This window comes from Trematomus bernacchii, unplaced genomic scaffold, assembly GCF_902827165.1.
Source record: "Trematomus bernacchii unplaced genomic scaffold, fTreBer1.1, whole genome shotgun sequence".
Classification (NCBI taxonomy): Eukaryota; Metazoa; Chordata; class Actinopteri; order Perciformes; family Nototheniidae; genus Trematomus; species Trematomus bernacchii.
Genome location: NW_022988066.1, coordinates 4,387,169 through 4,412,048, shown reverse-complemented (window position 1 = coordinate 4,412,048; position 24,880 = coordinate 4,387,169). Strand labels below are relative to the sequence as shown.

At 40.8% G+C, this 24,880-nt stretch overlaps 3 protein-coding genes across 4 annotated transcripts; 1 reads left to right on the top strand and 2 right to left on the bottom strand.

The window, feature by feature from the left end:
* Window positions 1-2,749: 2,749 nt before the first annotated feature.
* On the bottom strand, window positions 2,750-6,223 carry LOC117474626 (tripartite motif-containing protein 16-like). The gene is given in 8 exon segments (XM_034120531.1): window positions 2,750-3,767; window positions 3,955-4,008; window positions 4,229-4,285; window positions 4,385-4,541; window positions 4,824-4,895; window positions 4,897-5,058; window positions 5,247-5,342; window positions 5,457-6,223. Coding segments are annotated over 8 exon segments (1,713 nt in total). The 5' UTR covers window positions 6,030-6,223; the 3' UTR covers window positions 2,750-3,225.
* A 1,575-nt stretch (window positions 6,224-7,798) lies between these two features.
* On the top strand, window positions 7,799-11,975 carry tppp2 (tubulin polymerization-promoting protein family member 2). The gene is made up of 4 exons (XM_034120750.1): window positions 7,799-7,966; window positions 8,873-9,064; window positions 9,589-9,742; window positions 10,255-11,975. The coding sequence occupies exons 2-4, from the start codon at window positions 8,874-8,876 to the stop codon at window positions 10,444-10,446; spliced, it is 537 nt and encodes a 178-aa protein (XP_033976641.1). The 5' UTR covers window positions 7,799-7,966; window position 8,873; the 3' UTR covers window positions 10,447-11,975.
* Window positions 11,976-13,508: 1,533 nt separating this feature from the next.
* LOC117474481 (ecto-ADP-ribosyltransferase 4-like) lies at window positions 13,509-17,891 on the bottom strand. Of its 2 annotated transcripts, none has more exons than XM_034120281.1 (3): window positions 17,822-17,891; window positions 17,568-17,659; window positions 13,509-14,130 (listed from the first exon to the last, which is right to left on the bottom strand). In XM_034120281.1, exons 2-3 carry the CDS (start codon window positions 17,640-17,642, stop codon window positions 13,882-13,884), a joined length of 324 nt encoding a protein of 107 aa, XP_033976172.1. In that variant the 5' UTR covers window positions 17,643-17,659; window positions 17,822-17,891; the 3' UTR covers window positions 13,509-13,881. The 2 variants fall into 2 exon arrangements, with proteins under 2 accessions (XP_033976172.1, XP_033976171.1); XM_034120280.1 differs by lacking the exon at window positions 13,509-14,130 and adding an exon at window positions 14,781-17,024.
* Between the last annotated feature and the right edge of the window lie 6,989 nt (window positions 17,892-24,880).

Genomic DNA, 24,880 nt, shown 5'->3' with positions numbered 1-24,880 from the left:
CCCACAATGTTGTTAAAGGCAGTTGCACCTATGATTAGTATCCCAAAGTTTGGGCTGGTTGTCGTGTTGTGGGTGCTGGTTGTCGTGTTCATTTTATGTCTGTAAGAAGAAAAAGAAAATACATTTTAAACTGAAATGTAATGTTTGCCTATGGGCTCTTTGTCAACAACTAACCTTTCTCAACAATTGGCACAAAAACAGCATAATGTACATAACTTAAGAAACAAACACCTTAAATATAGAGCTACACAATCCTTGATTCAAACCTGGTATTGAGCAGAGAGCAGTAGTCTGGTCGAGCAGCAGTGAAGAGCAGATCTGCAATGAGGCACAGCTCCAGACGTTGGTTGGTGTTTGAATAATGAAATACAATCCAAAACAACAATCAGTAAACAGGATGAATACATGGAAATGTTATGCATCAACCAACTTATTTATCATAATAGGGCTCAACATGTTTCCAGGCTGATTTTTGAAACCATAATATAGTATGCCATTACAATCATAGACACATTATAGCAAAATATGTCACATACAATAATCATAATATAGTGAGCAGTGAATATCTATAGTTTAATATGCTATAAAAATTCAACATCTCAAAAAAGTGAAATAAAATGTATGTCATGAAAAAAAAAAGATTATTTTGCACTGTATGCCACAAAAACGTGTACCATGTTGTCACACAATGTCGTGAAATAAATAATAATATCAGCTTTGTGTATTATTTATAAAGGAGGAAATGCATGGATCACATGAAGCTCAAGCAAACAAACAATGCTTTTTTTTTTCTGTTTGCGTTTCCAAAAAACAGAAGCCTACCTTTAACATTTGACATTCGGTATGTTTGTATACCATTTTATAATTTAGCACATACAGATATTTGTATTTAATTTGCATTGCTGCCATAGAAATAAATGTAAACTAAAGTTTTAGATCAACTGTCATGATATACACTGTTATTATTGCACTTAATGTGTTTATTATAGCGGTCACCAACATTTATTTAGTAGTTTTACTATTGACTGCCTCCAACACCTGCAAGTTTGCATATTGGGCCATGGACGTGCTTTCATGTCTGTTACGAACATGTAAAGCAGCGTTGTTTCTTCAGATAATTTCTCTTGCAAATCATGTTAGCTTAGAGAGTATGGACTTATTTTCAGCTTTTAAACACTGTGAAAGATTAAGTTCAAATTAGATTTTGGTTGAGAATGTTTTAGTGTCTCGGGCGTATTGCATTTTCTCATCCACCAACTATCGCTCAGTCTAATTTCAGACCTATTTACGTTCTTGAATGTAATATTCCTGAATACACGTCCTCTTGTGCAGAGCTCCATCTGTCTGAAATAATACCTTGCACCCGTCCACTCAGATATTTCTCAGGTGTAAAGCTCTGAGGTACAAGCTGGCATGTTGCTGTGTTTCTCAGCTGATAGTGATTACGTTATCCAGTGTATGGATACCAATTCACATAAAAGGGTTTTCTTGATGATAGCAGCTTTGTATCTGTTTGTCTTGCTGTTGATGACTTTCTGCTGCTTCTCAGTTCTCAGAGTGTTGATACACCCTGAACCAGGGGAGGGGCAGAGGGAACCACACAGCTTTCCTAAACTACTGTCAATATAATCAACACACTCTCACTCCCTTGAATGGGATGTGCAAAATAGTCATTATAGACAGTCTTTAATTAACTATTAGTAGAGAATAATAATAAAATGTTTAAGCTTTGCAACTAGTGGATATGTTACACTGAGGAATATACTAACTTGAACCACTGATTGTTCTATTGAGAAAGAACACTTTCTTTGTACTGTTTTGTTGATGTGAAATGCACCCTAAATTACTACGGCAGATATGTCATATTTAATGCAGCCGAAACGTGTATTACAATGCCGTTATGTGATGACTTTCAAAGAGAAAAGCAAGCACACTCGGAATAATGTATTATTTAATTGTTTTATACAGTCTATGGTTGCTACAGAGGATTGTGGGTAATGTAATGTCTTGGGCCATCCAAAACTCATAGAAAACGACTTGTTTCTCAGAATTGAAGGAGTAAACGTGACAAAAGCATTGTACACACACTGAAACCTATCAATGTCGTTTAATGAACAAGGATAATCTGGTGTTTTTGAGTTGATGAGTAGTGGAGATATCACTGTCAAATCAATCGACAGTAAGGGGAATACTTACTTCCGGGTGTACAATTCTCCGTTATCCAATGGGAATGGACGCTCACATTGCCTTTAACAGCCTCCGGCACAAACGAATGCCGTGCTTCCCTAAGCGTCAAATCCCGCCGCCGATGGGAATACATTGCAATCAGTTGAAAGCTCTTTGCGTCCGTTTATGAAGCTGAAGGAGCCTCGGCGCGTCACAACTGGACGCCACGGGACCCTGACCAAGCGTCGCTCCTGGACGCTTAGGGAGTGAGAGTGTGTTGATATAATACCTTTCTTAACAGGGTTTTTCCAACCAATCTTGTATCTTTATAGGGCAGGGAAACTTAAAAGCTATTGCAATCAAGCATGTATTTCACTGTTTGTTAATGTCACAAGATGTCTTGGCACCAAAGAGAGCATGACCAGAAACATATCCAATTTAAATATAAACAATGAGTGGCTAAAAGCAGTGCTAAAGTTAAAACAATCATACTGTATACTATAACTTCGTTTAAATTTTTTGTAAAATATGAATCAATTGATGGTATTTGAAAAGTATAAAAAAATAATACTGTCTCCTCATGTTGTCTTGCAATGTGTTTTTGAAGTTTGATGTTATCGCTTCCCACTCTTTATTATGAATGTAGATCTCTGTAAGACACTAAAACTTAAAACAAAAGCATAGAGATTATTTTTTTTACTGTTCATACAATCACAAATATAAACACAACACAAGTATATTGTTGTCATGTATCCGAAGATTGTTTTAGCCAATGCATAATGATTAAAGCGTAAGATAGGCCTTTAATACACTTGGTCACTGCATTAAATCGATATATAACATATATAACAGGAAGTTGAATGAATTAAGTTGAAACATTATTATCAAATGTTACAGGAACATGCTGAGTGTGGTCAAAACAACATTACATTTGTTTAAGAGAGGGGTTAAAAACAACAACCATGTCTTTGCATTGTAAAGTTCAGTCAATATGTGATAGTGCTGCAGAGTTAATACCCTTCACGATTGAATTTAACTTCCCTCATTTATTTCTTTACTTTAGTGAGGCTTTGCATTTTTCTTTAGCTGGCAGAGGGTTACAGAAGAGCCCACACCAAAACCAGCATACAAAGGCTCACTGAACTGAGCTTTGAATCTGTGGATCAGTGCCATGGTCTCTGATACCGAGTAAAAGGCCACAGTGTTTCCGGCATAATCCAGGTACACACCAATCCGTGTGGCTCTGGGAGCTTCAGGAAGGTTTCTGTCTACTTTGTTGTGCCAGGCAGAGTAGCCTGAATCGGAGCAGAGGAGACTCCAGGACTTGTCGTTGTAGCCCAGCAGGCTGTGCGAGTTCTTCCCTTTGCGACTGATGCTCTTGTAGGCCACCCCGATGGAAAACTCGCCACTCCACTCTGCCTCCCAGTAAAACCTGAAACCAGTAAAAGGCTCCTTGCACAACACCTGCGAGTAACCATCAAAGCATTCTGGATGATCTGGGTGAAACTGGACTGTTTTCTTCCGCATGACCTTCTGGTTGCCCTCGGACAGGACCAGCTCTTTATAGACCGTGTTTGGATCAAAGGACATCTTGCAGGTGTCTGAGCAAAGACATACATACACAATGCACATTTATTATTTGTATTGACCAAGACCAGATCAAGTTAAAGACTAACTTTAGAATTAGTCTAAAATTACAAGTCACATCCTGATAAAACATCATTACTAAACGATATGCTTTTATGCATATTGTTGTTTTCAAGGAATTCAACTATTAACACTACTCACATCTTAAGAAGTCCATCCTGGTTTTTGGCTCCTGAAAATCAACTCTGGAAGGAACTATGGATATGAAAACATGGACACCCACATTATTTTGAGATACATTTTGTCTTATTGTTTATTTGTAAAATAAATCTAAGGGGGAATAACATTATCATATAAGTTTGAAAACTGTAAAACACATGCATCGTCCTTGTGCTCTGTACAGTAGATAACATCTATGTAATCTCACATGTATTTATAGGTAGAGTTGTGCATCTTTCAATAAAGAGATGTGTACCTTTGAGTCGTTTGTCTCCATTTCTTGGCAAAAGTATGTACACTGGGGTTTCACTAACTGTGAAGAAAATACAGCATTATGTTAGCCTGTTAATAGTCTGCTTTAGAGTTTACATAGCGTAAAGATATTTGTCAAAATGATCTAATAAAAACAAACCTGTTTTGGAGATTTTGCTCAATTCCTTCTTACAGATGTCGTCCAGATGTTCCTTCATCTCCGTGGCCGTCTTGCTCATCTCTCCAAAGGAGAACTGAGGGTTGATGAGCACTTTGGGCACCATGGCCTCAGGAGGAATGCACAGAGTCGGAAAATTCTATTGAACGGGAGATAGGGGCTCCAGTAAACAGTCCAAAAGACGGACTAAAAAGTGACTTTTTAATAGATATAATAAGTCAAATGCATTACACTTTTGCTTGAGGAACCATAACTTTAGCAATATAAGTAAAATACATTGCAATATATTAGTCCTGTTAGCATTATTAGGAAAGAAAGCATCAAGATTAAGTGTAGATTTGATTGAATTATGTGCAAACAGGCCAGAAGTGCGAAGACAAGAATACTTTCATTTTTTGCAACCAGAAAGATCTTTTGGCACCTGCAGAAAGTGAATGTTGTCCTCTGTTTCGAGGATCTGCCGGAGCTCTGCGCCTCTGCGCTGTAGCTCCTGTAATCTCCTGCTCCAGGCGGTCAACGTAGCCCTCAGCCTGCGACATCGCAGACTGCATGTTGGCTGTTATCATCTGGTGGATTTCAGCCTTCCAGCGCTCCACCGCCTGCAGCATTTCATGAAAGGTCTTATCACTTTCTGCCTGTGCTCGCTGGGCACCACTCTGAAAGGGAAAAACATATTTTTCAAATGTAAGACCACATGATAATGACAATTCTATACAAAATGCTCTTATCATGGACAATATTGTAAAATATCTCATATGTGCATATTGTATATCATCTAAAATCACATGTCTATCTTCAAATGTACAAAAACAGTAATGTTTAATCAGGAAATGTCTAATCTTACTTTGAGAACTTCCACATTATGTCTGAGCTCCTGCAATTCCTTCATCCTCTCCTGAATGATGTACTGGACCTCAGACTGGGTGACCACCAGGACTTTCTGTTGGAAGAACAGCAATTAGATGGCTTCTGTCAACCATAGTATGTCATCCATCTTATTCAGTGCATAAAAGGCAGAGTCACAAAGGTTGACTCACTTACAATTAAGACTCACTTGTTTTTCGTTGCGCTCTTCTTCTGCTGAGGTAATGTTGTGGCTACGGTGCTCTCTGACCGTACACAGCACACAGATACACATTTGGTCCGTGCGACAGAACAGCTCGAGGCCTTTCTCATGCTGGGGGCATATTTTCCTGTCCAGGTGGCCCATCTCATCGACCAGCTTGTGTCTCTTGAAGGTGGATGACTCGTAATGTGGCTTGACATGAGTTTCACAATAATAGGCCAAGCACATGAGGCAAGACTTAACAGCCTTTTTGCGATGGCCGACACAGAAATCGCAGAAAGATTCTCGTTGCATGTCGGGGAAAGGAGTGAGCTCCGGGAGCTGGCGTCGTGTCTCTTGGTTCACGTCGGGCAGATTTCGTTTAAGCGCAGGCCGTGGTGTATAGGTGGCGTGACACTGTGGGCACCTGTACACACCCATGTGGTCAAACTGGTCCCAGTAAACCGTGATGCACTCCAGGCAGTAGGTGTCTCCACAGGGGATGGTGACCGGGTCTCTTAGTGTGTCCGCACACAGCGCACAGAAGTCCTCTGGTGGTAAAGGGAAACCAGACTCAGCCATGATGATGTTGATTCAGACAAATATTAGATGAACTTGATTTGTGTCCTAGGTCAAACCCCCAAAAATAATATCACTTAGTGTGCAAAGCGATGGTAAGTAAAGTTGTGTTTTAGGTCCAGAGAGAGTCCAAGCACAGGTTACTGTGATCCGACAATTTCATTACAAACCAGAGACAATGCTGTTCTCTGGTGATATTTATATAAGGGAAGGCTTTGTTTATAGTGTAAACACAAGGTGATGTCTTCCCACAGAACACTTTTCCAAGTATCTCAGTGAAAGTACAGAGGTCTGCAACCATGATGGAATCTGCTAAACAAACAAGAATGTCAGGTTGACTCACAAAGTAAGGTCAAGTTGTCAGCAAAGAAAAACTAAAACCTAGACAACCCTAAAGTGCAGACCGGTGCTAAGGAGCTTTCCATAACTAAAGCATTATGATCAACTCCAACATTGAATGGGTTCTCCCTTTGCCCGTTTAGACTTATCCACCAATGAAATTATGACATATCATGCCAGTGTCTTTTATCCGTGATCCGACTGAGAAACCAACAACCAAAACCAAACTGAACCAAAAACGTAACTTCCTTGGTGGAGAAATCCTATTTAAGAGGTGTCAACATGTTCCACCATTTATATTTATGTTGTACTCAAATGTGAATGTCCCTTAGCACTTTATCCTGTTTTAGCATCAACATTTCATACATTTACAAAACAAGGTTCATCATACCATCTAATGTCAGCACAAGGTGCTTGCCAATTGCATAAAAACACAGCACTCAGAAACCAGTAAGTGATTTGTGTTTTCCATTTGACTGCACAGCGAGTTTCATGGTGGTGCATGATGTCAAAACATGTGTTGTTTATCCTGTAAACAAATATCCGAACATCCGTGGGGGGGGCACATTGAAAACCTGAAAAACAATGCAAAACAAGGCAGTGCCATACGGACATTACTGAAACAATATTATACAAATATATATGTATGTTTTTATTTAAAGCAATGATGATTTAATGAATAACTAATGCAAATGAGTACTTGTGCAGTGATTGATGTTTCCAAATTTCAGTCACCTTCAATGACTACCATATTTACTTCGTAAGAATAGTATGCTGTATAAATTACTGTACATGGAAATAATGCCAGGATGATGTTTAGTAAAACAGTTGTTGATAGTTAGTAAGTATTGTTTAAGTGTTTTACAGTTGTGGCATATACATGATTATGCAGAAATAGGATCAAGATCTAGATCACACTACAGTATGTCATCAGTGTGGAACATTTGTACTTGTATTCAGTTTGATTGGTATCAAGCAAAGAGAAGGGATAATCTTTCCTGTAGTGTGTTAGCTTCATGCTGTCAGTACTCTTTGTCCTTTGAAAGGCCGCTCTCATCTTCATCCAGACAAGAGTGCTCTTGTGGCAATGACAGTAAGAGAGAAAAAACGAGAGAAAGAAAGAGGGTGGGAGAACAATGGAGAGCGGGCATGACAGATAGTGATGAGTTGTGTATAGAGGGATGAATGGATAGTGTACTAATCTTAAATGATGAAGCACCTGCCCCAGAACTTTACAAGAGGACATTTGAAATGTATGAGACAAAATGAATAAACGAGTTAATTGAAAGGAAGATGATAAATCTATCCACAGAGGCAGAGTCTGTGCTCAGTGTGAGGAGGAGAGCTGAGTGCCCATGATGTCATTGTGCTGGTCGGTACTCTCTCCCTCCCCCCACCCCCTTCCCTCTCTCCTATTCCCTCTCTGTATCTCTCCATCTGTGTCGTCATTGTGAGAAAGCCTGGGAGTGGCAGGAGGGAGTAGCGGAAGAGAAGAAAGAAGAAGAAGAAGAAGGAGGAGGAAGACGAAGAGGTCGAGCAGCTGTACGCAAATCAGGATTTCCCTGAATATTTTGAGAGCATCCTTCCATTCACGGCAGCAGGTACGCTTTACTCTCTCTTTTCAGCATCACCGTTCAGAGCACCTAATACAACAACAGGGCCATTTTAACGGCAGCAAAAACAAATGAGCATGACTAAATATTGAACAGATGCAGTAGATGTCTTATTTCATGCCTCAGGAATGACAATCAATTTGTTATATTTATGAGGAGATTTTTTTAGATACAGTACATCTAATAATAACATAATATTAGATTTTCAAAAAGGTTCAATGTAATTTACAAAAGTACATAAAACGATGCCAAAATGCCGAACTGAACCCCAGTGACATTTACCAACATGTTTTATATTTATTGAACTAAAGGTGAAATGTTTTTTTATTTCTGCATACAAATCTGTTTTTTATGTCTCTGTTTATTACCCAACCTAACCAAATGTAAATCGTCAATATTAGCAAAAAGCAGACACAAGTTATGGACAAGTATGTGTCGGTGTGCGTTTGTGTGTATGTGAGAGAAGAGGAGAACAGAAAGAGAAGGAACATGTTCAGAATGAACAGCAGAGGAGCCATTTGGAAATGTAGTTGATTTAATTAAATTGGCCTGAGAGCAGCTTGAGTAACACGAACATGAATGATGGATGTGAAAGTGTGTCTGCGTTTATTGTGTATGTGTGTGTGTGTGTGAGAGAAAGAGAGAGCGAGAGAGTGAGAGAGAAACGTTCACTTAGACTGACCTTAATGGAAGCCATTTCTTGGCAAGCTGACTACCAATCAGCTAATTCAGTCATCATGAATTTATGTTCTTTAATTTTACAAAATGTCCTCACAAGGATAGGAAGTGAACATCAGCTATGTTAGGGCGTTTTCTCATCTTTTTTACGAGCTTTTTATACTGATATGTGAACATTATCACTTTGATTATGTATTTTGTATGTGTATTTGTCAGTATGGCTGAGGGCACAGTGTCAGTAGCAGAGGTGGAGACCGCCTTCCAGAAGTTTGCGGTCCATGGAGACAGTAAGGCCACCGGGAAGGAGATGAACGGCAAAAACTTTGTTAAGCTCTGCAAGGACTGCAAAATCATCGATGGCAAGAACGTCACCACTACAGATGTTGACATCGTTTTCAGCAAAAACAAGTACGATTTCAGTCAAGCCCAACTATTTACAGCTAAAACAGCCAAGATGTGCATATGCCAACATGAACTGCGAAAAAATATGCAGTCACTAATTTGGTTTGTTGTTAAAACAAATGCATCTATACTAATCTTAGCATGCTAAGAAAGATGGTAGTTTTGGTCGTAAACCAAACTATGGAGCAAATACAAATTTGTACCTGATGACCCCAGATTCTGGATGGGAGGTGGGATATCATCAAAGTCAATTCATCCTCTCGACACCATGTTTATACTACATTTCATGGGAATCCATTCAATGTTAAATAAAAACATTTCACTAAAACCCCTGAATGTTAACCTCATTGGCGGTGCAGAGGAAACAGTCAGGGGGTCACCGATTGATCCTTGGCAATATGAGTATCTATAGCTACTATAGCCCCCTTCCTTTGCTAGCCTCATGGCGTTTTTAATAATAGGCACAACACATGATTTATATCATTTTGTATATTTAGAAAACATTTGGAAACCTGTTTTTGTTTCCTCAGGGCCAAGTCATCTCGTGTAATCACATTTGAGCAGTTCAACCAGGCCCTGACAGAGTTGGCTCCCAAACGTTTTAAAGGGAAGAGCAAAGAGGAGTCTCTTCAGCAGCTCTATAGTCTCATTGTTGGCAAGGAGCCTACCAACATCGGAGTCACTGTGAGTATTTAATCAGATCTAACCTCCACACACCTCACATTTCCACATTCAACAATGTGCCTACGTTGCTTTCTCGACACAACCCCCACTAAAATAAACAACCAACAAATTAAGTAAGTTTAAGGCAATAAACTAGAAGGACTTCAATCTTTGTTTGAGTGAGATTTATGAAGTTTGCATATCTTACCAGATCTGTGCCATGGCAAACACAGTAATGTGCATTGTTTTCTGCTGGAGCCATTATTGGTTAAACCACTGGATGGTGCCAAAGCTACATAACAATATAATTTGGTTATTTTTGACACTTTATAAATATTGAAATTTGAAATTTGTCTTTAGGGTGACTTACAAAATCTGTCCAGGGACTACAGATGAAAGATAGCTTCTTGGCTAACTCTGCCACATTTACAGAAATGTTGATTATTTAATAAATAAATAAAATAAATGAATAGAAAAGCGCATGTTGTGTTTGATTGAAATTACCACTTTGTTAACTCTTCTATTGTTTTTAGAAAGTGGCAAAGGCAGCAGCAGTGGACAGACTGACCGACACCACAAAGTACACTGGAGCTCACAAGGAGCGGTTTGACGAGTCAGGCAAAGGAAAAGGAAAGGTCGGGCGCGCGGACGTCCCAGACGACAGTGGCTACGTGGGGGCCTACAAGGGCAGCGGCAGTTATGATGAAAAAGTGAAGGACGCATAATTATGCTGAAACATTATGGAAACATTGTTCAATAACTTAAAATCAGGAGATGTTAAAGAAAAATGTAATTCATTGAATATTATATTTTTTAAGAAGGAACAAATATACTGTAGGTTTTTGGGCCTATCGCAATTATAATACTTATTGGGTCCGTAAAAACACAACTATATATAATTGGAGTTTCAAGGTTTTCACAAGTGACAACCAGGATCAATAACTTAAAGACATGATTTCCTGAAAATAATTTTAAGATATTCAAAATACTATGCCGTAAGTACACACATGTTTAATGAGATGAAGCATGAATATGTGATAGTGTTCTGTACACGATGATACTACAGGGATCAAAATATAAAACTGTACTTCTAATCAAGCATGCTTTATAGAAACTTCGTGCCTCAGTATTGATGTAGCCGCTAGCATGAATGCTTTGCTATACAGTAATGTGCTGCTATTCCCACTTAGCTTGGTGTAATGGACGTAACCTTTGCTGGTTTCAAGAAACCACACTTGCTAAGCTTATCACGTAGCTACAGGACCAAACACTCCCAAATATTCATGGTATATATTCATATATTTAAATGACAATTACATTAACAAGAGAAACATGTAACAAACAGTGTTATCATACTGAACTGATGAAGCTACGGTACAGGATACATCATGTTTAATCCATTTATGTTTTACTTAGTGACAACATTATGCTGTGATTGTTGATGCTCATATAATGTATCTTTTCATGCCATCTTATTTTCCTCCAAGGTCATGTAAGGTTGAAAGATGTGTTATAATAGAAGTGAATGTCAGAATCTTAAGAGTCATACATTGTAAGAGTATACATTTTATGAATCCTCTCAAACCACATTTAAGATCCTGGAGCTTTTACAGTGCACACTGGTTTCTAAGCAAGTGTGCAATTTAAACTGTGTGCTATTATACATATTTTACATACTTCTGCCATACATGACATTCATATAGACGTATCAAAGTGAAATATATATATTTTTTTAACAATCTTTGTGAGCTTACAGTATATACTACACAATACACTTAAGCAAACAGAAAACAACAGGAGTGGATTAACATTATTGACAGTTTTTGACAGTTTTTTTTTGTAAATGTTATCAGTGACTAACCCTGACTTAAAGCTTGCCGGCTGATTTCAAAAGATAACTGGGATACCATTTCACAACACAATGGGCCCTTGTAGAACAATAAACACTCAATATTCACTTCTCTTCTGGGCCCACCTTGTCATATGACACTGATGGCATTCATGAAGGATCCTTAGGAACCATTTTAATGCTCTTGTATGGTGCACATGTTTTAAAAAAAAATGGCTTACCTCCTCCATGTCTCACACAATAGGCCTGAGCTGATAAGCATCACCTGGGTTTTGTGCCATTGAACACCATAATAAACTGTATTCTCTGCATTTCCATGCTCAACTCATGCACTATCACTGCATATAATCACTGTGATCTTAATACATAATGAAGAAATAATCAAATAAAAAATGGAAAATAGTAGAACATTTGTGGAGCAATCACGTTTTTTCATGTAAACATAATATCACCTTATAAAGTTGATATGGTAAAATTACTTGTTGCACATCCAGCATATTTTAATTACAAATATTAAGCATTTGGATTTGTGTTTATCTCCTACTGTATGACCCGAAGGGCATATTTTGCTTTCAATCCCAAACAGCTTCTTCCCAGTCCTGCCATGATTGACAGAAAGATGTACCATACACACATGATTGGAAACACTGTTTTCCATGCAACTAAACAAGGGCCTTCTTTGATCCGGTGTCATCAGTTTCCAATAGGTGCAGAAGGATAATGCAACAGACTTATCATAGCCATCAAACTAAATGATCCTATCCGCCAACCTGACACCTTTGACCTTATAACTATATACACAGGCTCTGTAAATACAATCTTTAGACGACTTTGATACACACTGGGGAGCTTATCAGGATGGTCCTGCAGCACAGGGCTGAAAGTGGGTATGGGAGAGGAAAAACACCAGTGGGATGCCAGTTTACTAGATTCAGAGATGTCCCCACCCACTTGGAAATACAAAAGACGAGAAAAGCATATTACTATTATTATTATTGTGCATATTACTACAAGACCCTAACGTTCTCAGTATTTGTATATTTTCATTTACCTTTTATTGTTGTTTAGGATAACCACTGGATCAAATTCTTGTAAATACGATGTAATGTAGATAAAGATTGAAGAGGAGATTCTGTGCTGGACTGCAGTGAGTCAACACTCTCAAACTCTCAATTTTCGAACAAAAGCTATTGTTTTGCAGTTTTATGCAGGATAATCTTGTAACATTAAAACATTTATATTTCTAACCCTCGTTAGTTCACATTATATAGCAAAATTATAGAGTTTGTCTAGTTTTTCTAAATTCTAAATATCTGTACTAGTGTTTGTGTATAGCTGCTGAGCGGCAGGCAGCTATGTAGGAATGTCGAGGGCCTACACACCTTCTGTGGTTCCTTGATTCACTCCACTCTGGCACCACATTTATATATTATAACATGTCTGCCTGATCCAAACCGTACACACATTTCATTGGTTTACTCATATTTACTGCATTATTGTTTAACTTGAAGGTGCCAGATGTGAAAATACTGAAGAAAAGTAGGCTAATGTAACTCAATGTACACCTTTCTCAGTAAAAACTGTGTGGGAATTTCCAGAAGAACGTCTAGCTTGAATTACTTTTCATATGTATACAGTACAGTACAGCCCAACCATTTACACCTTTCTTCCCGTCAAAAGTTTGAATTGGAGACAGGGTAATGGTTATCGATGGTGCTTTTAAAGCCTATTGTATAATAACTGTGTGATTTCTATTGCTTTTCAAATGCATATAGGCCACCCATTTACACCGCTCTTCCCGTCAAGAATTTGAATAAAACTTAGTTTGGTCACTTTACATTTCTGCAAATTAATTTTTAATCACACACGTCTCCCCCGTCCCGAAAATAATAAAAAATAATAAAAAGAGGAAACCATTTTGAAGTTCAGTTTTCACCGTTTTATTTATAACAATGACATGACCAATTATCTGCAGCGGAAACCAGGACGAGGTGTTTCGGGATCAATTTTTCGGGGGCTCCTCAGTCTCTTGTTTACCCGGCTCCTAATCTTATGCCACTGGTCCATGTTCAGGTCTGGGAACCGATGGGAAACATAGGACTCAATTTTCTGCTTCACATTGAGGGGAAGAGGCATTTTCCCATTGCTCCCAGTCCAGTTTGTTCTCTTCACCAGTCTCCCATAAGTTTAAAATGGCATTATGCTCATGAAGAGATTAGCAGCATACATCTCAGGGCGATGCTGCCCCTTAAAAAAGCAGTCCTGATAGAAGCTTTCCTCGCGATCTGAGGAAACTGCCCTTGTGGGCGCATCAGGTGTGGCAGCCGATCTTGGTGTTGCCGCCGACCCTGGAGTGACCGCCGACCCTGGAGTGACCACCGACCCCGGAGTGACCGCCGGCATTGGAGTGACCGCTGGCACTGGAATGACCGCTGGCACTGGAATGACCGCTGGCAATGGTGTTGCCGCCGACACCAGTATGGGAGCTGACGGGGTTGGCACTTCTGGCTGCAGAGGCTGTGGGTCTCCTTCGTCCACATGGAACCCAAACAGTCTTCACCTGGTTGCGTGTCCAGCTGCGTGTCCAGCTGCGTGTCCAGCTGCTCCTGCTGTGCTGGTGGGGTCCCTCTTTCAATGTTTAAATGTCTTTGAGAAAGAGTCTCCAGTGCCAACCTCGTGGACGCCCGCTCTGACTCTGCAGTGGCTCAGTGGATAGTGTGCTGGACTTCGAATCAGGGGATAGCAAGTTCGAGTTCCACTGCAGTCAGAATGTAACAAATGAAATGTAATGTATTAAATACATATAAGTACATATAACTATTTGTACAACTTGTATTTAGAAATAAATGTGTTCATCCATTCAATGTGGCAGGCTATTGGGCCAACTCCACCAATCAGGAGGAGACAGCCACGGCAATTGCCGTTCGAAAGCGCTGGAGACGCTGTAGTACATATGCCAGGCCTGTAGGTGGTGCTGTTCTCACATAATCAGCCCTTGCAAAAACAGGGCTAAAAAAGTGCAAATTGAGCGAAATGAGGCATGGCTAAAATGCATGATCTGTTTGGTATTTTGAAAAAAAAAAAGTATAAATATGCCTTATATAGGTATGGTCCTACACTATATTATTAAAATATAGCATGATAGGTCCACTTTAAGATATATCCAAGATGCAAAGATTTGAGAAAACTACTAAATTAGCAATTCAAATGTTTTTGTAAAATTAGTGTCCCTTAACTGAAACAATTACATATAAGATAAGATAAGATACGATGGACCTTTATTAATCCCCGTGGGGAAATTCAGTAGTTCAAACAGCAACAGGGTAAGGATGAAAAACAGGACAGCACAGATTCACACAGATTAATAAAATCAAAAATAAAATCAAAGATAAAAATTAAAATGATGAAAAACTATGAAATAAGAAATGAATATGTGCCTACTGAATTGACCCTTGTAAGTGAGCTATACCCACATGTGCTTTTTAACTAACATAACTAAGCCACAGAGGCCTGAGGGGTAAGTTCCTTCAGTCCTTCAGTCCTTCTGTCCTGGGGAGTCCTCTGGACACTGGAGAGGTGGTGGGAGACAGGAGAATGGCAGCCAAGCTGTCCTCCCTGCTGGACAATGTGTCCCACCCCCTCCAGGACACCCTGTCTGCACTGTGCAGCTCCTTCAGCGACAGGCTGCTGCACCCCTGCTGTCTCACTGAGAGATACCGCAGGCCCTTCCTTCCTGCAGCGGTCAGGCTATATAACCAGCACAGCCCTTAGTAGCCATAAAACTAAATGATCCTATCCGCCAACCTGACACTTTTGACCTTATAACTATATATACAGGCTCTGTAAATACAATCTTTAGACGACTTTGATACACACTGGGGAGCTAATCAGGATGGTCCTGCTGAAAACCTACCCTCACAGTTCACACCTGTGAAGCACAGGGCTGAAAGTGGGTATGGGAGAGGAATAAAATCAGTGGGATGCCAGTTTACTAGACTCAGAGATGTCACCACCACCCACTTGGAAATACAAAACGTTGCGAATTTCTATTTCCCATCAGTCTACCCTGATTGTTGAAGAGTTTTTTGTTCAAATCTCTGATAATATATCAAATATAATTTAGACACCATTTTAAAAATAGCTTCACCAAATTGAGACTTTGGTTCCTTAATTTGATGGTTACATACTTTTCTACAATTTCGCAACAGAGAAGGCTGAGTTTGTATTACTGAGCCCAGCTTTGTCAAAGCTGACATACCAACACATCACACCTTCTTTATTTACATAAAAAAAAGAACATTTTTGAAATATATATTTTATGATGTGACTGTAAAACACTCTTTTTACCACCAGCTGATAGGGTTAGGGTGTACATGTTAAAGTAAACATTTTAATAAAACATGACACAATTTTTTTTTTAACAGAAGTCACAATATTGTATTTTTGGCAGTTTGATGAGTAGTATTAAGCAGAAGCATTTATTTTAGGTTTCTTTTTGACAATTACAACAATACAGGTCTTAAAAGTATCTTAGTAATTGGACAAAGAAAATATACCACATTGCTGGAGAACTGGATTAAACAAGTCTTCAATGATTGAACAAAGCCTGAGCATTCAAATTAAGCAGTGTAGAGAATATAAAGCCATGTTTAACACACATTTATGAAAAGATAGTTAGAAGGTTTAAAGATGGACATAGTATTTTCCATTTGTTGGACCAATACAGCTTCATTTCACAGGCACAACCTTGCAGTTCAGAGAGCTCTTGACCCCTGCACTCACCAAGACAAAGACAACTTCACAATCCTCTAGACCTTGAATTTGGAACCGACTTTTCTCAGTTATGTTGAATGTCTCATAGGGAGGGATCAGAACCTCGGCCTCTCGAACACCGTTGACTGGATAATTGTTCAGATATGCGCCATAACAGGTCTTAATTTTGAAGCAGGTCTTACTACCGAAGTTCGTCAAGTTTGATTTGATAGATGTTGAGGTAAAGGAGCCAAACCGAATTATTTTGTTGAGTTCGCCAGTAAATATATCTTTGGTTCGTCTGAAAGTAGAGTGACAGGAGTTGTTATTTAAGATCTGTATGGCAGATGTCAGCAGGTAATGTAAAGAGTGGTATTTGAATGATTTGGTATAGGAACTCCCTTTTGTCCGGACTGCAGTATTAAATTCCTTGTACAAAGTGTTAGCTGTGTAAACACAGATTGCACTAGTGTGATCTATGGTTAGAGCCTTATCCTTATCCTCTCTCTCATCAAATCCCCTTTTTGCACAAGATTGTGCCGCATTCCAGTGTTTTTTAAAACGTTTCTTTTCTTTTTGAAGGTATTTGTCCTTCACTATTGTCATCATTTGATCATTGCAGTCAAAATACATGTCATCAACCGAATCTTTAACCATGCTCAATGAGATTTTGGCTTCTCGTAGAGTGAAGTTAAAACGTATCTAAAATGGGAAAAGAGAGGAGAACAGACAATGATAAACGGGTACTTTGTTACAATCTTTAAAAAAAAATGTTGTGGTGGATGTTATTGCGTTGTGATGCCACACCCACCATTACATATTTTATTGAGTGAACCTAAATCAGTGAATAATGGTAAGTAACACTGCCACCATAGCACATGCTTACACTTGTGCAATATCCCTGTTGCTGTAGTTTCTCAAGAATACAATATTAAGCAAAATAAATGTCCATTAACTAATAAGTTAATGCAAAATGCACTGTTAATGATAATTTGTTCCCTAACCTGTTCAGGTGCATATAGAAGATTAATCAAAACAGATGCACAGATATTAAAAGCATAAACCACAGATCACTGCTTCCTCAAGTATCCTCTTAAGCATGATTCTAAATACAACATTTCACCAAATCTCTTAATGAAGAACATATTTTCTAGTATTTTTGCACCCAAAAATCATGGTAAATATGTAAATATATTTCCCTGCCATTGTTGGGAATGTCCACCCACTTCCACATGCTCAACTCACCGCCATGGAGTCAACAGGCATCATCCAGAAAATGATTAGACCCAGTGTTGCAAAGATCCACATGTTGCCCTCCATCACTGTAGTCAGGAAATCTGTTGAATCCAAGCAGATATTCAAAGCAAGTCACAAACAATCAGCTGCATCATCATTTGTACCAGTAACACAGATACGTTAGGACAGTGGCATGGCAAATGCAAAAAAACTATTTCAGAAAAAAAGTTATGATCAAAATATGATTTAAAAGTTCAACTCACCAGCCTTAAGGATGGGAAGATGTTCAAAGGTTTCAGACAACTGGTCTTCAGCATGTGTTCAGGGCTCATGGTCAACTTTATATATACCTTGCCTTCGTGACGGGTAGGTCACACATTTTCACACTTACGCCCACATTAAGCATATGGGAAAACTGTGTGCAGGTTTTGAAGAATTGGTGTGCGTGCAAATGAGTGTTTGTGTGGTGGACCACAGCAAACAAACATTCATGTCACTCAAGCAGAGATTGCAAAACCGAGATTATGAAGCAGCTTTTGACGGCATGCTATGCATGGGCAGTGGCGGCGCCAGAGATTTTCTTTTAGGGGTGCTGTGGGGTAGCTTGACGTTTCATAGAGGGTGCTCAAACATGTAGGGTTTCCCATTAATGTACCGGGCTACAGTTTTCTACTGCAACACTCCCCACGCACAGTATAACTGCGACTGTTACAATGAAGGCTCGATAATCAGTTCACGGCATATAGGTGTAAGCAGAGGTAAAGTGCAATTTTATAAGTGGGGGGTGGACCACATATCCTCTAGGGGGGTCCGGGAAGATTTTATTTTAAATATTTAAGTTAAAAGCATCAATCTGGTGCACTTTGAGAACAACATTTAGAGATCTATGTACACATCTCTCAACACCTACTGTATATGAAACATAACTGTAAACCGATTTTCTATTTCTTTATGGATATTTTACAAATCACTCCCCTTTTAAACTGTATTTTTGTTTCATACCTGTTTTTAATTTATTCTCTTATTTTGTTATACCTATAATGATCATATAAACGTGTGCCTCGGAAATACTTGTTTACTGTACATTAAGAGACCCACTGAGATAACTTAGACTAAAGTAAACTGTCTAAACACTGAGAGAGTCCTTTACCTCACTGAGCTGATGTTATTTGAGCCTCTCAGTCTGAGTTCTCCCTCCACCTTGTTGTTTAAAAAGCTCTTTATATCCGTTAGCGTAGCTAGCTAGCAACAGATGTTAACAACAACGATCTCGGTGCCGGTGCGCTCCCTCTCTCATGCATGCACACAAAATGGCTCGTGCCACACACACAAACAGAGCCGAGCTTGAATGAAACAGAGACCCAGAAGTACTTGTATTGTACTGTACTGTAGCATATTATTTTCGAATCAATCATTTTTCAAATTATGAATTGCAGACATAAAAAAAAGAAAAGACACATACATTTATTGGGGGTGCTTAGGGGGTGCTATGGCTATCCTAGGGGGAGCTACAGCACCCCCTAGCGCCCCCCTGGCGCCGCCTATGTGCATGGGGCCCCCTTGAGGGGGTTTCCCGACGTGTCATTGCAGTAAATTAAAGGGGGTTTCATGTTGTCGTTGCAGTGGACCGATTTAATCGACCTTCTTTCGGGGCTCCCTTCTGGTCCGGGGCCCCAAGTTGCCTGCCTTTCCTGCCTTGCCTACCGGCAAACGGCGCCCCTGGTAATAGGATGCCACTGTTGCAACAAGTCAGCTTGTGACATTTCTTCTCTCCTAGATTCCACGATCAAATGTAAGTGGTATTTTTGCAAAGTGGAAACGTTTAGGAACCACAGCAACTCAGCCACGAAGTGGCAGACCACGTAAAGTTACAGAGCGGGGTCGCAGATTGCTGAGGACCATGTATACTTAAAAAAGTGGCCAAAGCTCTGATGACTCAATAACTGCAGAGTTCCAAACCAGCTCTGGCATTAATATCAGCACCAAAACTGTGCACCGGGAGCTTCATGGCATGGGTTTTCATGGCCGAGCAGCTGCATGCAAGTCTTACATCACCAAGCGAATGCCAGGAGAACGTTACCTGCCTGACTGCATTATGCCAACTATAAAGTTTGGTGGAGGAGGGATAATGCTATGGGCTTGTTTTTTTGGGGTTGACCTAGGCCCTTTAGTTCCAGTGAAGGAGATTCTTAATGCTTCATCTTACCAAGTCATTTTGGAGAATTCTATGTTTCAAAATTTGTGGAAACAGTTTGGGGAAGGCCCTTTTCTGTTCCAGCATGACTGTGCCCCAGTGCACAAAGCGAGGTCCATAACGGCATGGTTGGATGAGTTTGGTGTGGAAGAACTTGACTGGCCCGCACAGAGCCCTGACCTCAACCCCATTGAACACCTTTGGGAAGAACTAGACATCAGTGTCTGACCTCACAAATGCTCTTCTGGATGAATGGGCAACAGTTCCCACAGACACACTCATACAATATTGTACAAAGCCTTCCCAGAAGAGTGGAATATGTTATAGCTGCAAAGGGGGGACCAACTTCATATTAATGCCTAAGATTTTGGAATGGGATGTCATAAAACCTCCTGTAGGTGTAATGTGTATGGTGTGGTGGGTTGACATAATTCACCCACGGAACCATGGGTGGGGGTATTGTTCCTCACCGACATTTTAGTTTATAGGACTTCCGGTTTTGCCGGTCAGTGATTTCCCCGGCTTGAGTTGTTTACTTTCTGTTCCATGCATAATAAAAGACTAGCTTTGTCTTTTGACACACCTTCTCTGACTCCCGTCTCTCGGCACTACATTGGTGACCCCGAAGTAAGTCTTGTGGAAGTATCCGAGACTGAACCGAACATGGCACATTTTCTCAAACTGCCGGAGTTTTGGGAGACGTCCGCGGCAGCATGGTTCGCACAGACGGAGGCTCAATTCGCCCTCTGCGGGATAACAGATGAAGGTGGCGGGGGGCACGGCCCACCTTTACCATCTGCTAGCGACACCCCTATTCGCACACAATGACGCACTGACATTTGCCTCGTTCGCATGTGTCCTCACTCTCACAGGGTGACAAGTATCAACACCTTCTCAGTGAGTTTCCCGGCTTAACGCAGCCCACCTTTTCTGCCGTCACTACCAAACACGGGGTCGAACACCACATTGACATTAAAGGCCCCCCAGTCTACGCTAGGGCCCGGCGGCTCAACCCTGACATGCTGGCAGTCGCCAAGTCGGAGTTCAACAACATGGAGCGTCTGGGCATCATCCGCCGCTCAGACAGCCCTTGGGCCTCACCGTTCCACATGGCCCCTAAACCAGCCGGCGGGTGGCGACCGCGTGGTGACTACTGCTGCCTTAACGACGCCACTACAACAGACCCATTCCCTCACATCCAGGACAAGTGGATCTGGTGCGGGGCTACCACCAGGTTCCGGTGCAACCCCCAGGGAGCTCAAGTACAGTGTGTTCAATAGGGAACTCATTGGCCTCTGGTTGGCGATTCGCCACTTCCGTTTCCTGCTGGAAGGCCGTGAGTTTACGGCGTTCGTGGACCACAAGCCACTCACATTCTGCATGTTCAAGGTGGCCGAGCCGTGGTCCGCCCGCCAGCAACGCCGGCTCTCATACATATCCGAGTACACCACGGACACCAAACACATTGCTGGTAAGACTAACGTGGTCGCGGACTGCCTCTCCAGAGCGGTCATCGGAGCTGTGCAGCTGGGCCTCGATTACCTCCGCATGAGCACGGACCAGGCCTCTGACCACGGGGTCCAGACCCTCAAGGCCTCGGACACAGGATTACGCCTGGAGGAGGTCACGGTCGGTGACTCAGGCGCAAAGCTGTGGTGTGACTTCTCCACGGGCCAGCCTCGACCGCTAGTCCCTGCGAACTGGCGCTGACCCGTTTTTGAGGCGATACACAACATTTCAAGGGCTTAAAAAGGACGTGAAGACCAGGGTCGACTCATGCGTGGCCTGTCAACTGGCTAGAGTGACAGCTGCCATACTAGAGTCCCTTTCGAAGTTTTTGCGGTTCCTGAGAGGAGGTTTGACCATGTCAATGTCGACCTCGTAGGTCCGCTGCCCCCCTCTCACGGTTTCACCTACCTCTTCACGATGGTGGACAGGATGACCCGCTGGCCCGAGGCCGTTCCCCTCACCTCGACGGCATGTTCTGACGTGGCCCGCGCATTCATCGGCACGTTGGTGGCGCGCTTTAGGACCCCGTCTGACCTCTCCTCTGACCGTGGCTCTCAGTTCACCTGGGAGCTCTGGAACGCTGTTGCAGAGGGTTTGTCTATACTTTTGTCTATATAGAGAATGTGTTGTATCTTTTGCATTTATATACTTGGTTCTTTGTCTTGGAGATGTAAATGCAATTGTGTTAGTTTTGTAGTGTACTATCAAAGTAGTTTTAAATGTATATAAATCATGTCTAACTTGTGTTTTTCTGTGTGATCCGGGAATAACTTAAAATGTTTTAAATATGTTTTGACATCAAAACATATTAAAACATTTAATTATACATGTTACAAACAATTTGCACTTTTTCAATAAATTCATGTAGTTTCTGAAGTTTAGATATGTATATTCCTTGATTAACAAGGAGAGTGGTTATAAGAGGTTAATGATAAGATTACATTTATTTTTGTCAAAAAAGAGACTCTGGACTATATTTTAATGTGTCTAATAATGGGTAAGCACAGGAAGGTTTCACAACAGAGTTGTTCCCACAGCTTTCTTCACACCTTCATGGTCTATCATGCTCTCTTTCACACTTTAACCACACAGAGGTTATACTTCTGCACCCCCCCCCTCCACATTCACACGATATAGCATGAAACATGTCAGTGTTCTTTTGTTGTGACATTTAATGTGTTACTTCTTGGAAACCGATGCTGATGTGTCATTTATGTGGTAGGCTAGCCCTTTGAGAAACCACCAGTTAAAAAAAAAATGTATTGTCTTTTGTGCATGTGAGAAAACACGTATGCACCACACCAGGCCCACGTGTGGCTCCTACCACTTGCAACTGGGATCCTGCATGACAAACCAAGAGCTAGCAAGCACATATTTCGTCTACGCGCACACACAGGAGAACTGCGCAAAATCAGCTGATCACAACATTCACGCTCTGTGTTCAAGCTGCTGCAGTTTCAATTACAACAAGGTGGAGCAAAACACACAGCTGCAAACTTACTCAGGGTGTTAATGGAAGAGTTAGCGGTGGAAGAAGTAGATCTTGTACTTGAGTAAAAGTAGAAGTACCAGAGTGTAGGAATACTCTGTTACAGTAAAAGTCCTGCATTCAAAATGTTACTCAAGTAAAAGTAGACAAGTATTATCATCCAAATACAGTTTCAATACCAAAAGTAAAAGTATTTATTTTGCAGATTGATCCATTTCAGAACAGTATGCAGTATGATATGTTTTATAATTATTGATGCATTAAAGTGTTATCAAAGCTGGTAAAGGTGCAGCTAGTTATAATGACTTTGTATACTGCATGGTAGCTTGTGAATTTACTCCAGGTGTAACTAAAGTCTGATTTAAGACTTGATTATATTTCACATCATTAATCCAAATCAGTAAAGTAACTAAAGGTATTACATAAATGTAGTGCTGTGAAAGTACACCATTTACCTCTGAAGTACACAGTAGCATAACATAGACATACTCAAGTAAAGTACAAGTATCTCAAAAGTGTACTTAAATACAGTACTTGAATAAGTGTACTTAGTTACTTCACATCTAAAATCAGATATGACTTCAAGTCATGTGATAATTTCTTAGTATTTGATCCTTCAACTATAGAGGCTTCTCAATTCTTAAATTTCCCCTCCTCGACTCCCCTCCTCGACTCCTATATCCTCGTGTCTTAGTCCCGCCCACAGTAGATGCGAGCGGAGGAGTCGAGGAGGGGAAGCAGCAGGCGGTTAGAGAAATGAGAACTCCTCTCCTCTGAGCAGTCATTTTAAAGAGACGTCCATTAATGATGACAGGAGGCACAGCAGCATGTCTGATGGACAGATGTGATCATGACGACTTATATATTTACTTTTAATTCATTGACAGTGCGGTATAATGAGACAATAAAAGGCTATAGACACACACACACACACACACACACACACGCACACACACACACACACACACACACACACACACACACACACACACACACACACACACACACACATATATATATATATATATATATATATATTTATATGAATATATACAATTTCAGAATCAAACAAGTATGAGAGCACTCTCATAATAACGTAACACAATCAGAGACTGGATATATCCCCCCCTCTCTCTGGTCGCTGAAATGGGGAATTGAAATTACGGGCCAAAAGTTGTATTTACAAGTATTAAAAGTAAGCATAGGACACCAAACCAACCGAGACCCGTCTGTCCGCCGCATCTACGCACTGTACAACACGCACCTACACACTGTACCACACACACACCTACACATTGTAGGCCTACCACACACACCTACAGCTCCTAAAGCATAATCAGGCTACAGCCGTTGTGTATTTTATTATGTGAAGCACTAAATGGTCTTAGAAAAATATCGACTCTTTGTTTGTAGATATCTACTAAACTACAGCATACAAATACAGAGAGTAATGTAGGCCTGTTATACTGAGTGATATATATGTTACACATTGCTCTGCAGGGACGTGCACAGACATTTGGAGGGGCTATTGCTCTAAACTGGAAAAGTATATTTGTGTGGGCTTATCATGTTGATTCGGCCACAATAGAAAAAAGAAAAAAAACTCTCGCTCTCTCCAGAGGGGCAGGTCAGACAAAAATGGCAAACGGGCTGTTGCCCGGGCAACAATAGCCCGTACCTGTGCACGTCCCTGCTGCTCTGCTTTCTGCACGGACCTCACAGCTGTTCTCACTGGAAACGTCGCGATGAAAGCAGTTACTAAAATAATATCCAGGGGATGCATGCAGACCTGTCATTGGCTGAGATAAGTCCGGCCGTGCGTCAGTGTATCCTCGATCATAGCTCCTCCAGAGAGCCTCCTCGATGCTCGGTCCTCGATGTGCATTTAGAGAAATGAGACGTCCTTCAACATGAAATCCATTTCCGGGTCACTACCGGAGGACCGAGGAGTCGAGGAGTCGAGGAGTCGAGGAGGGGAAATTTAAGAATTGAGAAGCCTCTTTGGCCTCAGAAAATGCAAGGACTTCACATTTTTGGAGAAAGCAAATTGGAGGCTTAAACAGGGACAGGGAGGTGCATCTGCAGCATCTTCATCATCTACGCAAGAAGTGTAAATAGAGGACAGTGAAG

Coding starts and splice junctions, on each gene's coding strand:
- tppp2 (XM_034120750.1), top strand. CDS start 8,874: ATGGCTGAGGGCACAGTGTCAGTAGCAGAGGTGGAGACCGCCTTCCAG. Junction 9,065..9,588: donor ATCGTTTTCAGCAAAAACAA/GTACGATTTCAG, acceptor TTGTTTCCTCAG/GGCCAAGTCATCTCGTGTAA. Junction 9,743..10,254: donor CTACCAACATCGGAGTCACT/GTGAGTATTTAA, acceptor TATTGTTTTTAG/AAAGTGGCAAAGGCAGCAGC.
- LOC117474481 (XM_034120280.1), bottom strand. CDS start 17,642: ATGGAGGGCAACATGTGGATCTTTGCAACACTGGGTCTAATCATTTTC. Junction 17,025..17,567: donor TGCCTGTTGACTCCATGGCG/GTGAGTTGAGCA, acceptor TTCCCATTTTAG/ATACGTTTTAACTTCACTCT.